The sequence below is a fragment of the Synchiropus splendidus genome, chromosome 14, assembly GCF_027744825.2.
Source record: "Synchiropus splendidus isolate RoL2022-P1 chromosome 14, RoL_Sspl_1.0, whole genome shotgun sequence".
Classification (NCBI taxonomy): Eukaryota; Metazoa; Chordata; class Actinopteri; order Syngnathiformes; family Callionymidae; genus Synchiropus; species Synchiropus splendidus.
The window spans coordinates 15,492,714-15,504,420 of record NC_071347.1 but is presented as its reverse complement, the minus strand read 5'-3'; the positions used below and the strand labels follow the sequence as shown (position 1 = coordinate 15,504,420).

At 43.7% G+C, this 11,707-nt stretch overlaps 1 protein-coding gene and 1 long non-coding RNA gene across 2 annotated transcripts; one reads left to right on the top strand and one right to left on the bottom strand.

Moving 5' to 3' along the window:
* The first annotated feature begins 7 nt into the window (after positions 1-7).
* On the top strand, positions 8-11,699 carry LOC128771174 (uncharacterized). Its single transcript, XR_008416596.1, has 3 exons — positions 8-130; positions 651-783; positions 7,372-11,699. It is a non-coding gene; the product is annotated as an uncharacterized LOC128771174 (long non-coding RNA).
* On the bottom strand, positions 1,554-6,849 carry LOC128771171 (fatty acyl-CoA hydrolase precursor, medium chain-like). Its single transcript, XM_053886362.1, has 13 exons — positions 6,684-6,849; positions 5,519-5,711; positions 5,201-5,342; positions 4,889-5,022; positions 4,633-4,786; positions 3,170-3,274; positions 2,967-3,065; positions 2,738-2,881; positions 2,529-2,606; positions 2,254-2,392; positions 2,023-2,172; positions 1,859-1,931; positions 1,554-1,784 (listed from the first exon to the last, which is right to left on the bottom strand). Exons 1-13 carry the CDS (start codon positions 6,757-6,759, stop codon positions 1,586-1,588), a joined length of 1,686 nt encoding a protein of 561 aa, XP_053742337.1. The 5' UTR covers positions 6,760-6,849; the 3' UTR covers positions 1,554-1,585.
* Positions 11,700-11,707: the final 8 nt, after the last annotated feature.

The following is an 11,707-nucleotide window of genomic DNA, read 5'->3' as shown; positions in this document are numbered from 1 at the left end:
AGTCCCGCCACTGTGGGAGAGGTTCAAACATCTCATCGTAGCTAATGAAAAAGGTAAATAAACTTATCTCTACTCACAATGCAGTTTCGAAGCCGCACCAAGGAGCAGAAGAGCGAAGAGGAAGAGTGAGGTTTGTGTACAAAGGCCTTTCATCTTGGTCTCTGAGCTGCAGCTCTCGGTCACAAGGGGGTTGAGCGAACTTCCTCTGCAGAGGCTCGCGCGACTCTGATGCTTCCTCTGCGCTTGTTGCCCAACAGCACAGTAAAGAGCAGCACCGGGGTCTTCCCACCTCTGAAACTAGTTCAGACGTTCCAACTGTGTTCTGGCTTGCCCAACCCCCTGTTATGTAACCGACAACATCGCCTGCTATGAATGCGCCGTGCTCCAAATGCAATAAACAGCTAATGGAAAGCAGTTGCCCCCATAAAGGTGGGCATCAGCGATGGTAGTGGACACTCACTGGAGGGGATGTACTGCCACCTATTGGTCAGCTGTGGTTATTGGACAAAAACAGAGGGAAGGGGGCTGACAAGAGACGAGGTGCTGAAGAGGAATATCTGCCCATTCACTTGTTCTTGTGTTCTTAGGGTCGCTGTCGTTCTTAAAAATGAAATTACCTGAAATTCCTTTTGTCTTCATCTTTCGAACAGAAGCTTTTGTGGCGACACTGATTGGTACTTGGAGCTGCCCATAATTCCATCCACCCTGACAAAGTGGGGCCTTTGCCCCAGATCCAGCTGAAGAAAAACGGCGTGATGCTGCCAACACCCTGCTTCACTGGAGGTATGGTGTTCTTCTGTTGATGAGCAGTGTTGCTTCTGCACCAAATACACCTTATGGATTTATGGCCAGAAAGTTCAACCTGGGTTTCATTGGACCACAGACACATGAAGAAGACGTCATTTGTCGTACGCAGCCAGAACTTGACAGAAATGTCGAGATGTTACTGTTGGAATATGGCCAGTTTCTTTTCTCATTCTAATTTGGAAGCTCTCTGCAGGTCATGGCTTGTGCAGGAAGATGTGGCGATAATAATGTCTGGGAAAGTGTTCTTGAACAGCTCAACTGTATTCGGGGTGAATCAGGAGCAGGTGCATGCTGACTCACATTTAACATTAGTTTAAATGTAGTTGGTTAAATCCGAACACAGCCACATCACCAGTTATTAGAGGGCGTGCACACTTGGGCAACACCATTGTCTCAATTGTTTGTTTTTATTCACCTCCCTGAAAGATTTCAGTGTTTTTCTTGTTGTAGCTCATTGGTCATATTAATAGTGGGAAAAAGTATTGAGGTTATTTATCATGGCGTCACCTTTTTTTATACATTAGAAAAACCTTGTACTGTATTTGAACAGGTGTGTCAGCTATGAGAGTAAAGAAAGGTGCAGAGTTCATGACTTTGTTTAAAAGTCGTCTTTGACCTGTGAGTCATGACCAAACATTTTGGCATTAAAACATTTTAAAGGTCATTACGAATCCTTTCTGAACATCATGAATCAATGTGAAAAGTCATGTTGTCAGTAAACAAACACAAGTTATTTAAGACCCAACTTTAATAGTGGGAATGAAGATGCAAAATGACATCACAGCTCCTTGTGGTCCTGTTTTCCCTGAGTGGTAGTTGAGTGTAATTGATGGATCTTCTCTGGGAGAGTCTCAGTCATGAAGATAAAGTGCTCATTCTTGAGGTGATGATCAACCACCTGCTCCTCTGCAATTGCCAGGTATGGTTCATCTTTGTCGTACTTTGGCCAATGAACCAGACCCTTCCCATTTGGAGACCTGCATGCAGAGTGTAAGTCAGTATTGTTCCTCTTGGATTGTTTCATCTTGACCTTTGAGCACGTGGGTCTTACCCGGTGCGAGCAAAGTTGGCCCAGTAGCTCATCACGGTTCTGGCTACTTGCTCTTCTTCTACCAAGCAGGGGTCTGGAAACACAAGTTAGGTGACATCTGAAACATTCCTGTAACCACACCAACCACACACACCAAGCAATATTAATGTTTTTTATGGGCTTACCGGGTAATTTAAAATGTGATTGTGTGAAACAGAAACCAAACACTGAAAAGATGTCGTCTCCGTGGTCACATCTAACAAAGCTCGGCCTTGTTGACTTCAAAAGAGAATGGATATACCTGTACTCGTACAGATATACAGGAGCACCGGCGTCTGTCAGAATACATTTCAGCGTCACACATGGCAGTCACACAGCTTAACAATGAAGTTGTATTTCACAGGACGGAGTATTACCTCTGTGAGCATTGGCCGTGACAACAGCTGGAATGTTGAAAAAAAGATCTCCTATGTACCGAGTGAGAGCGTCTCTGTTTTTCACTCGGTCATCAGAGGTCACCCCGTATTCCTCCAGCACCAGCTCTCTTACTTTGACCTTAACAAGTTATGTAATAATTCTATTATATGTCATTATATCCCTAATATCAATACTATGTAAACATATTTGTTTCATCCACACACTCTCCCTAGTGACATAGGTATCGATGTAAATATTAAACATCTTAACTTACATCAGGAAGAAATGCTGACAGTGTGTTTGACACTTGCTCCCGGTCCAGTCCCTCCGTCCAGTTTGGGGTTGCAAGGTACTAATAATGACAAGAGAAAAAGCCATGCGAAATGTGTGGCTCCTTGCTGTGTGCTTTCAGTGCATGAAAAACACTTTTATTGGCACAGTAATTATATTTTCAAAAGAAGTGTATGAATGAGTCCGACTTACACGTGGCATTAAATAGCCCCCTTCGTCATCGTTTATGCCTGTGATGAACGGCACCTTGAGAAACTCATGATTCTCAAACAGCTGTTTCACTGGTTTTGTCAGAAAGTGTCCGTCCCTGATTATAGAATACCTCAGTGTTTGCTCCTTGAGAAGAAAAGGGATAGTTCGACCATGAAAATGGAAAGGAGATATTTCTCTCCTCCAATTAAATTATTATTATAAGATTTACCTTGACCACAGGGTTAAGTTTTTCCATATCCAGGTTCTTCATACATTCTGCGATCTTCTCTGTGGATTCAACGCTACATCCAGACATGTTTGCAACCATCTAAACACCCACACAAAGGCTTCATCAGAATATTTTAAACAAAGGGTAAAAGACCCAAGAGTATAGAAACAACATACATTGATAAATGACAAATGAAGACTCACCTGCGTGATCGCAAGAGAGTTCTCTTGCACAAGAGGCTCCATAGCAGCAGTGCCGCTCTCAGCAATCGCTTTGTGGAACAGCCCCTCGGTCAATGGTGAGAGAAGCTGTTCAAGAAAACACATGAAAGGGGTCCTAACTGTAACATCAATAAATCCAGAGAGAGAACATGTGAAATACAATACCGTAATTTCCGGACTATAAGCCGCTACTTTTTTCTCGCGGTCTGAACCCTGCGGCTTATAAAACGATGCGGCTAATATATTGATTTTTACAGGGATATTCCAATCAATCGGCCACCGATTATGAAAGGCTGAACTCGTTGTGATCTGTGAATGCCGACCACTGCCTGTCATTGCCGGTCACAAAATCCGATCACATGTGACAGCAGCCGTTCTGATGAGGCACCGCCCGCGGTTTGTGATGCGTCCGCTCCTCCCTCCCGACTCGCCACTCGCTTGGCAACGGCGTGTCTAATGCGGAAGCTTTTTTCAGTCCGTCATGTCAAGTTTGCATCCTGCAGCACATGCACGTTAAAAGGCGTCAACGCCACGAATTCAATACGATATTTAAAACACCAGCACTTGACGGAGCACAGAGAGTTTTCTGGTGCTCGTGAAAGTGAAACTGCAGGAACCAGCGGTCACTCGCGACACTCGCCGGTCTGAGCGTGACGTTCAGAAAGCGAAGCATATTGCCCGAGAAATAATCATTAATTTCACCGCGCCAGATGAGCAGCCTTTCTCATGTGTCGTTTTAAGACGGAATCAACCGGGACCGAATCCGCTGCAGTCTTGTGTGTGTCAGATGCAGCGTTCGCGGTGAATCTGAAACGTTTGCAACCGTCCAGAGTGAGAACTTTCATGAAAGAGGTTGAAGACACCGCGCTGCTTCAGCTGAGTGCTCTCCCCGTCTCTCGGAGCATCCCGAGTTTTTAGAGTCTAATGAGCACGCTCTTTGCTGGCAAAAATATTGAGCTTCGTCACATCAAACCGATGACATCACGGGCGTTTTATTTACCTTTAAAGCGCTCAAATTGCGCTGTTTTCGCCCGCGTGTCCGCAGCTCTGCTGACAGAGACGATCTACTGGAGGGTGGAAACAGCGCTTTTTGAACACTTTAAATGTAAATAAGATGTGAGGAGTTCATGACTGGAGTTCAGAACATTGGCAAGATTGTTTCATGAGTCAGTCTCGACACTGGACCCCGTTTTCAAAACTAGTACTAGAGGATCGCTAGAAGTGATCCTCATGCATTTTCTGTGGCGCAGACAGCAACGGTGCACCCGCGGCTTATAGAGCGGTGCGGCTTATGTATGAACAAAATCCATTTTCCTTGTTAGATTTGGTGGGTGCGGCTAATATTCCGGTGCGCTCTATAGTCCGGAAAATACGGTACAAATTGGACGCACAGACACAAAGAGCTGATATAAAGGAGCCAAGCTGGATCTCACAATGGACCTTACCAGAAGGGACACGCTCACTCCACCGGCAGACTCTCCAAATATGGTGACTGAGTTAGAGGCTCCACCAAAGTTGTGGATGTGCTCCTGGACCCACTTCAGGGCCTGCACTTGGTCCAGCATGCCCCAGTTTCCTGCCATGTGCTCGTCACCAGTGCTGGATTGTTGATATGCACAAGCTTATAGGCCCAGTTTTAAAGGCAGATCTTCACAACTGAGTGTGATTTCATCTACAAGTGTACACTAACACATGACTTACCTTAGAAAGCCAAGTACTCCCAGGCGGTACTGGATTGACACTACAACTACATTCTCATAGGCAGCCAGGGCAGATCCATCATACATTGTAGCATAGCCCATTACAAAACCTCCTCCATGGATCCAGACCATGACCTGTCCAGACAGAAGAGCAACATTTTCAGCTGGTCCAGTGTTTTATGACACCACCCTGGTGCCTTTATAATTCTGCTAATTCTTCTGACTTCATAAAAAAAAGCCTGTCTACCAACCAAAGAACAGCGTCGTGAAAAGTGTAAAAAAAATAAAAATAAAAATAATAATAATTTCTCACCGGGAGTTTGGCATCGTGAGGTCTGGTTGCAGGAGTGTAGATGTTGAGGAACAAACAGTCTTCTGACACCTCAGGGATTTCAACTTTAATTCCTAAAATCTCTTCAAACATTTCCACACTCAGTGCTTTGTCTTGGATACACCTGAAACAGAAAGATTTACATGACACGCCTGTGACACTGACCATTTGAAAGTGCTCTGTGACTTGACTCTGCTAACAGCAGCAATACAGGCTTATCACAGGAACTGGAAAAATTCCCTAGACTTGTTGCTCATCGTTTTTTTCACCAGTAGAGCAGAGAAGATAATTCCTTCTCACATGGGAGGCTGTTTGGTGGCATCTCTTACTCCCTCCCATCCTTCCACAGCCTGAGGTGGTGCCAGTCTCAGTGCAGGGCCCACAGGTGGTTTTGCAAAGGGGACACCCAGAAAGGCATGAACCTTATTCTCTGTTCCCTTCACGGTCAATACATCACCCCTCAGGCTTCCCAGCTTGGTGTGGATGACAGGTGCTGTTGGGAAAACACGACATTTTTCAACGTTAATAACGGCAATTCATATTTTTCTTCAGGTATTTTTTTCATTTGAAAGCCATCTCTCTCATGAACACGATGATGACACCACAAACGGTGTGTATCAAACTGAAGTTATCATATCACTTATAATGTGGTGCTGCTACCTCTCAAATTAACCAGGTTCTTAGTGTTTGTTGAGTCAGTGGCAGTCAAAGCTGATAGCAAAAGTCTGCTGTAGGACCTCTAGCCTCCTTTTGCAAAGGTTGACCTGCCAAGCGTTGATTAGTTTAACTCATGCAGTAAAATATTGTGTGAGTTGCAACTTGGACAAAGGTGTTGACTGCCATATCTAAGCTTTTTATGAGATGTGAGCAATGAGAGATATTTGCATCTAAATAGGAAGTAGATCAATCATTTATTGTGGGCAAAGGTGGACATAATGGCTCACTTTGCCTCAGGCGTCACTCTTCAACCTTTTCCCTAGACACAACTATATGGCATTCATTCATTCCACCTCTGTATCAGATCAGAGTTTACCTTTGTATCTCATTACCAGGGAAAGATATGATATGCATTGTTCTCACTTTTACTTTGCAAGATGTTCAAAGTAAGGCAGCATGACAGAATAGGACACCAGAAAAAGCAGTTGTCACACCGGTTCTGTCACACCCTCACCTTTGTACGCTTATCCCTGCAGGTTGCATCAGAAAAACAGAACATTATGACCAGATCCAACCTGAATTACTCCAAACTAGTTCCTGTGCTCTGTTAAATCTAACCACATATAACCTTAGTACAGATATTCCTGCAGGTTGAGTAACCAAAGCACTCTTGTAAATAAAGGCAGTCTAATCTAGTCCAAACCAAATGTAACATTGAAATCCAGCCTGTAAATCAATTCCTACCCTGTGAGAGGCCCAAAATCTATTCAATAAAAAATACTTTAAAAAATAACTTCCTTTTACTTACCCTGCAATTCTGCAGCTGCACAGAGGAACAGGAAAGTGGAGATGAGGAGCAAGGATTGTGCAGACACAGTTTTCATGTTGTTCTGTGTGCTGCAGCTCTCAGCAACAAGGGGAACTGGCAACTTTCCTCTCCAGAGGCTCGTGCGAGTCTGTCGCTTGATCTGCCTGTCTGACCAAACACGGTAGTAAATAGATGTTCAAAGGTCATTCCACCTCACAGTTAGTAGATCAGACATCCTCAGATTATGATTGTGTTTCTGCTTTGACTCTGACAAAAGCCATAACCTCCTCACCGCTTCTCTTACTGAAACATAACAGGATAAATATGCAATATCAGCTGTGAGTGGTGTCCTATGGTGATGAGGTAAAAGAGTCACTGTAGTGTTATCAAGTTGGCAGTCGTCTTACAGTTGCTTGTGTACTATATTAAATAAAAACCATCAAAGCAAATGTACTTTTTTTATTAATACTTTATGTTAATACTTTACATTAAAAAAACAGGGGTAAATTTGTCTTTTTTGTACAATCGTTTTGTTTGGGGTTTTTTTCATTTTTATGAGACAGGAAGTGATAAAAGTAAAAGAAATTCAGACAACAAATAAACCCAACAGACGAATCAACTTTAATAATGTGAATGAAATTGGAAAGTGACATCACAGCTCATTGTGGGTCTGTTTTTTCTGATATAGCTCCTGGATCTTCTTTGGAAGAGTCTCAGTCATGAAGGTAAAGTGCTCATTCTTGAGGTGATGATCAACCACCTGCTCCTCTCCGATTGCCAGGTATGTTTCTTCTTTGTCGTACTTGGGCCAGTGAACCAGACCCTTCCCATTTGGAGACCTGCATGCAGAGTTTTAGTTTCTGTTCTTCTCATGCTGTTTTCAGTCTCATGTTTTGACCTTGAATCACTTACCCGGTGCGAGCGAAGTTGGCCCAGTAGCTCATCACGGTTCTGGCTAGTTGTTCCTCTTCGACCAAACAAGGATCTGGAGACACATTATTTGGCACATTGACCAATCCTACAACTGCACTCGCCAAATGCACACTACAATATTAATATGTTTTTGAATGGGCTCACCAGGTAATGCGACACGTGTCTGTGTGAAACAGAATCCAAACACTGAAAAGATTTCATCTCCGTGGTCACATCCAACAAAGCTTGGTCTTTTTGACTTCAGTAGAGATGGGCTGTACCTGTACTCATAAAAATACACAGGGGCCCCGGCATCTGTCGGAATATGTTCTAGAGTCACTCATTGTGGTCAGAGCAGATAGTGTATTTCCCAGGACAGAGTAATACCTCTGTGTGCATTGGCCACAACAACAGCTGGAATGTTGAAAATTGTATCTCCAATGTGTTGAGTTAAGGCGTCTCTGTTTTTGATATGGTCATCAGAGGTGACACCATATTCCTCCAACAGCAGCTCTCTCACTTCGACCTCATTAAATAAACAAATTCAAGTTTTCATTCAGATTCATTTTGTCATCCAGATTCAGGTGCTCTCTCACTTACATCAGGAAAAAACGTTGACATGATGTTTGAAACTTGTTCCCGGTCCAGTCCTTCAGTCCAGTTTGGAGGTGCAAAGAACTAACAATGAGACCATAAACAGATGAAATGTATGTCAAACATGTGGCATCTTATGGGCTTCCAGAACATGGATGATGAGATGTCTAGTTAATAATTCTGGTTTAAATGGAAACATTATCGTTTCAGACTTACATGCATCAGTAAATAGCCGCCCTCATCATCGGTCACTCCTGTGATGAACGGCACCTTCTGAAGTTCATGATTCTCAAGCAGCTCTTTCACTGGCTTTGTCAAAAAGTGTCCATCCGTGATTACGGGAAACCGTAATGTAGAATCCTGGGGAGGAAAATAGTTGTTACATGAAAATGGAAATCAGAAGTTTTGAATGATGAATATATTGAATTATTGAAGACTTACTTTGACAAGGGTGTTTATTGTTTCCATATCCAGGTTCTTCATGCACTCTGCTATCTTCTCTGTGGATTCAACACTACATCCAGACATGTTTGCAACCATCTAAAAACACATATAAAAGCTTCACCGTATAGCAATTTGAAACAAATGAAAAATGACATGAATGTACAGAACCAATTTTCTAACTAGAGTATTGATAACTTGCCTGAGCTGTCGCTAGGGAGTTCTCTTGAACCATTGCATACATTGCAGCAGTGCCACTCTCTGCAATAGCTTTGTGGATCAGGCCTTCAGTTAATGGTGAGAGAAGCTGCTCGAAGAGATATGCAAAAGGATCCTTATTTTGCCTTCCTCACCACATATTAAGAACATCAGTTTTTTGCAACACAATCTGAACTTAAAAGCAGCCAGGCTGGATCTCACAATGGACCTTACCAAAAGGGACACGCTCACTCCACCAGCAGACTCTCCAAATATGGTGACTGAGTTAGAGGCTCCTCCAAAGTTGTGGATGTGCTCCTGGACCCACTTCAGGGCCTGCACTTGGTCCAGCATGCCCCAGTTTCCGGCCATGTGCTCATCACCAGTGCTGGATAGGCAAATTATTCCACCCATGTTTTAAAGGCAGATATTCATCGTGCAGTATTTATTTATTTTCATGACTTACCTTAGATAGCCAAGGAGTCCCAAGCGGTATTGTATTGACACCACAACTACATTCTCATAGGCTGCCAGGGCAGATCCATCATACATTGAAGCTGTGCCCATTGTTAAGCCTCCTCCATGGATCCACAACATGACCTGTCCAGGCAGAAGAGCAACATTGTAAAATATAATGTGTGAGGGTTTTTGGACAAATGGCAGATATGTAGCCAAGGGCTTTTACACAGCACCCTGCTCCCTTCTGAATTGCAAGCAACTGCCTCCTCACTCCGCAGATGCTTAAACCAACTGGAAACTGTCAGGAAACTGGTTTGTGATGTTTAAAGCCTCAAAAACATTGGCTAACCTACCGGAAATCATGATGTGTCACATGTCCCACTGTTAATTTTGGTACAGAAAATCGGATTATTGCGTGAGTCAGATTTTTAAATACATGTGAACAGCTACTACTGAAGAGGAATTTGACTTTTTCATAGTGCGACTCCATGACCTGGATAATGTGGTTGATAGCTGGACTAAACTAGCGTGTGACTGAATAGCTCGGGCTGGGTGATGTGCAACTGTGCGAGCTTCAGTTACACAGTGGAAGAAAACAAACTCCAAGACAAATCACGGTCTTATGATGTCTAATGACCTTATACACAATGGAGAAGTCATGTGAGTGTGTGTGTGTGTAACGTGATGCAGCATGTTTTTCTCGGTCATGCATGTAGTGAACAGATAACAAACCCGATATCAACTGTGTTTTGTAACTTGAGCAAAGTTAGGAAGCTGGTTTGTGATGTTTAAAGACTCAGAAACATCGGCTGATGTGCAGATTTTTCCAGCATCGGTTAGTGTAGTTGCTAAGTTAGTCGGACTTTACATACTCCACATCTAGCATTCTTGTAATACAAAGACAATAGAGTGAATATTTAATTTTATTCAGAAACTTAGTTTAATGGAGACATCTTCCCATGGAGGCAGGTTGGCAATGACGTTGATTCTTTTTGTTGATTCTATATTCTCTAAATCTGTAAGTACCGTAATTTCCGGACTATAGAGCGCAACAGAATATTAGCTGCACCCGCTAAATTTAAGAAGGAAAATAGATCTTGTTCATACACAAGCCGCACTGGTCTATAAGTCACAGGTTCAGTGGTGCTGTCTGCACTGTGGACAGGTCAGTGGTGCATCGGCTTAAAAACACTTTTCAACACGGGCTCCAGCATCAAGAAACAAGCTGTGTAATAAGGAGAGTTCTCTTGATCCATCCACGCCGCTCTCACAATAAGTTGAACACAGTGAGAAAGACTACTGATGATCGAGAAGGTTTTAATCAGTACAGATCCAGACATCAGAGATGATCAATGAATTGTCTGGTGATCTTTCAGTTCCTGGCTACTGCGCTTTGAACAATGTTGTCTGCCCAGACAGCGATCACACCCTTTACTGTCCGGCATTTATCATATTTGTGCGGAGTCGCGCTATAGAGTACACGTAGCATCTAGCGCCGAGTCGCCTGAGGCGAGAAGCTCACTCCCTCGGGAGAGTGTCCCGAGACAAGGTGCAGCTCTCCAGACGGGATCAAGTCTGCAGCCAAAACATGACACACTTGTGTTTGCGTCAGGCTTTTCAGCCGAACACACTTTGTCTTGGGACGGCGTCTCACATGTTTTATTCACATTAAAGCCTTCAAAATGTGCTGTTTTTGCCCGCGTGCCCACAGTTCCGACACCACTGCAGGTCTCAGCTGCTTCTTCTCGATTCCAGACCTCCTGGAGATCGACTCTCTTGACGGAGCTGTGGACACGCAGGCGAACACAGTGCATTTTGAGTGTTTCAAAGGTAAATAAAAAGCTTTTGATTTCATCGCCTCTAATTTAGTCTGTTTTCAGCCTGTAAAAGTCCATACATTACAGCCGTGCTGTTGTGTAAGCCGCAGGGCTCAGACCGTGAGAAAAAAGTAGTGGCTTACAGTCCAGAAATTACGGTATCTTATATGCAGTGTGTTACTTTAGAAAGATGTCCTTACTGGGAGTTTGGCATCATGAGGTCTGGTTGCCGGTGTGTAGATGTTCAGGTACAGACAGTCTTCCGACACTCCTGGCAGTTCCATCTGAAGTTGGAAAACCTTTTCAATAAATTGTGCGCTGACCTGCCAATCCTGGACACACCTAAAACAAAAATATTTACAAGTGTGACATAGTCTTGTTTCTCTTTATAAAAGGCAATTGTTCCTCACATAGGAGGCTGTTTGGTGGCATCTCTTACTCCCTCCCATCCTTCTGGGTCCTGAGGTGCCGCCAGTCTCAGTGCAGGGCCAACGGGTGGCTTTGCAAAAGGGACACCCAGAAAGGCATGAACCTTATTCTCCGTTCCTTTAACGGTCAATATGTCACCCCTCACGCTTCCTAGCTTGGTGTGGACCAAAGGCG

Excerpts from the sequence above, each read along its gene's own strand:
- LOC128771171 (XM_053886362.1), bottom strand. The coding sequence starts at position 6,759 with ATGAAAACTGTGTCTGCACAATCCTTGCTCCTCATCTCCACTTTCCTG. Across the intron at positions 4,787-4,888 it reads GGAGTACTTGGCTTTCTAAG|CACTGGTGACGAGCACATGG; the intron begins GTAAGTCATGTG and ends TCAACAATCCAG. Across the intron at positions 3,066-3,169 it reads ACTCTCTTGCGATCACGCAG|ATGGTTGCAAACATGTCTGG; the intron begins GTGAGTCTTCAT and ends GTGGGTGTTTAG.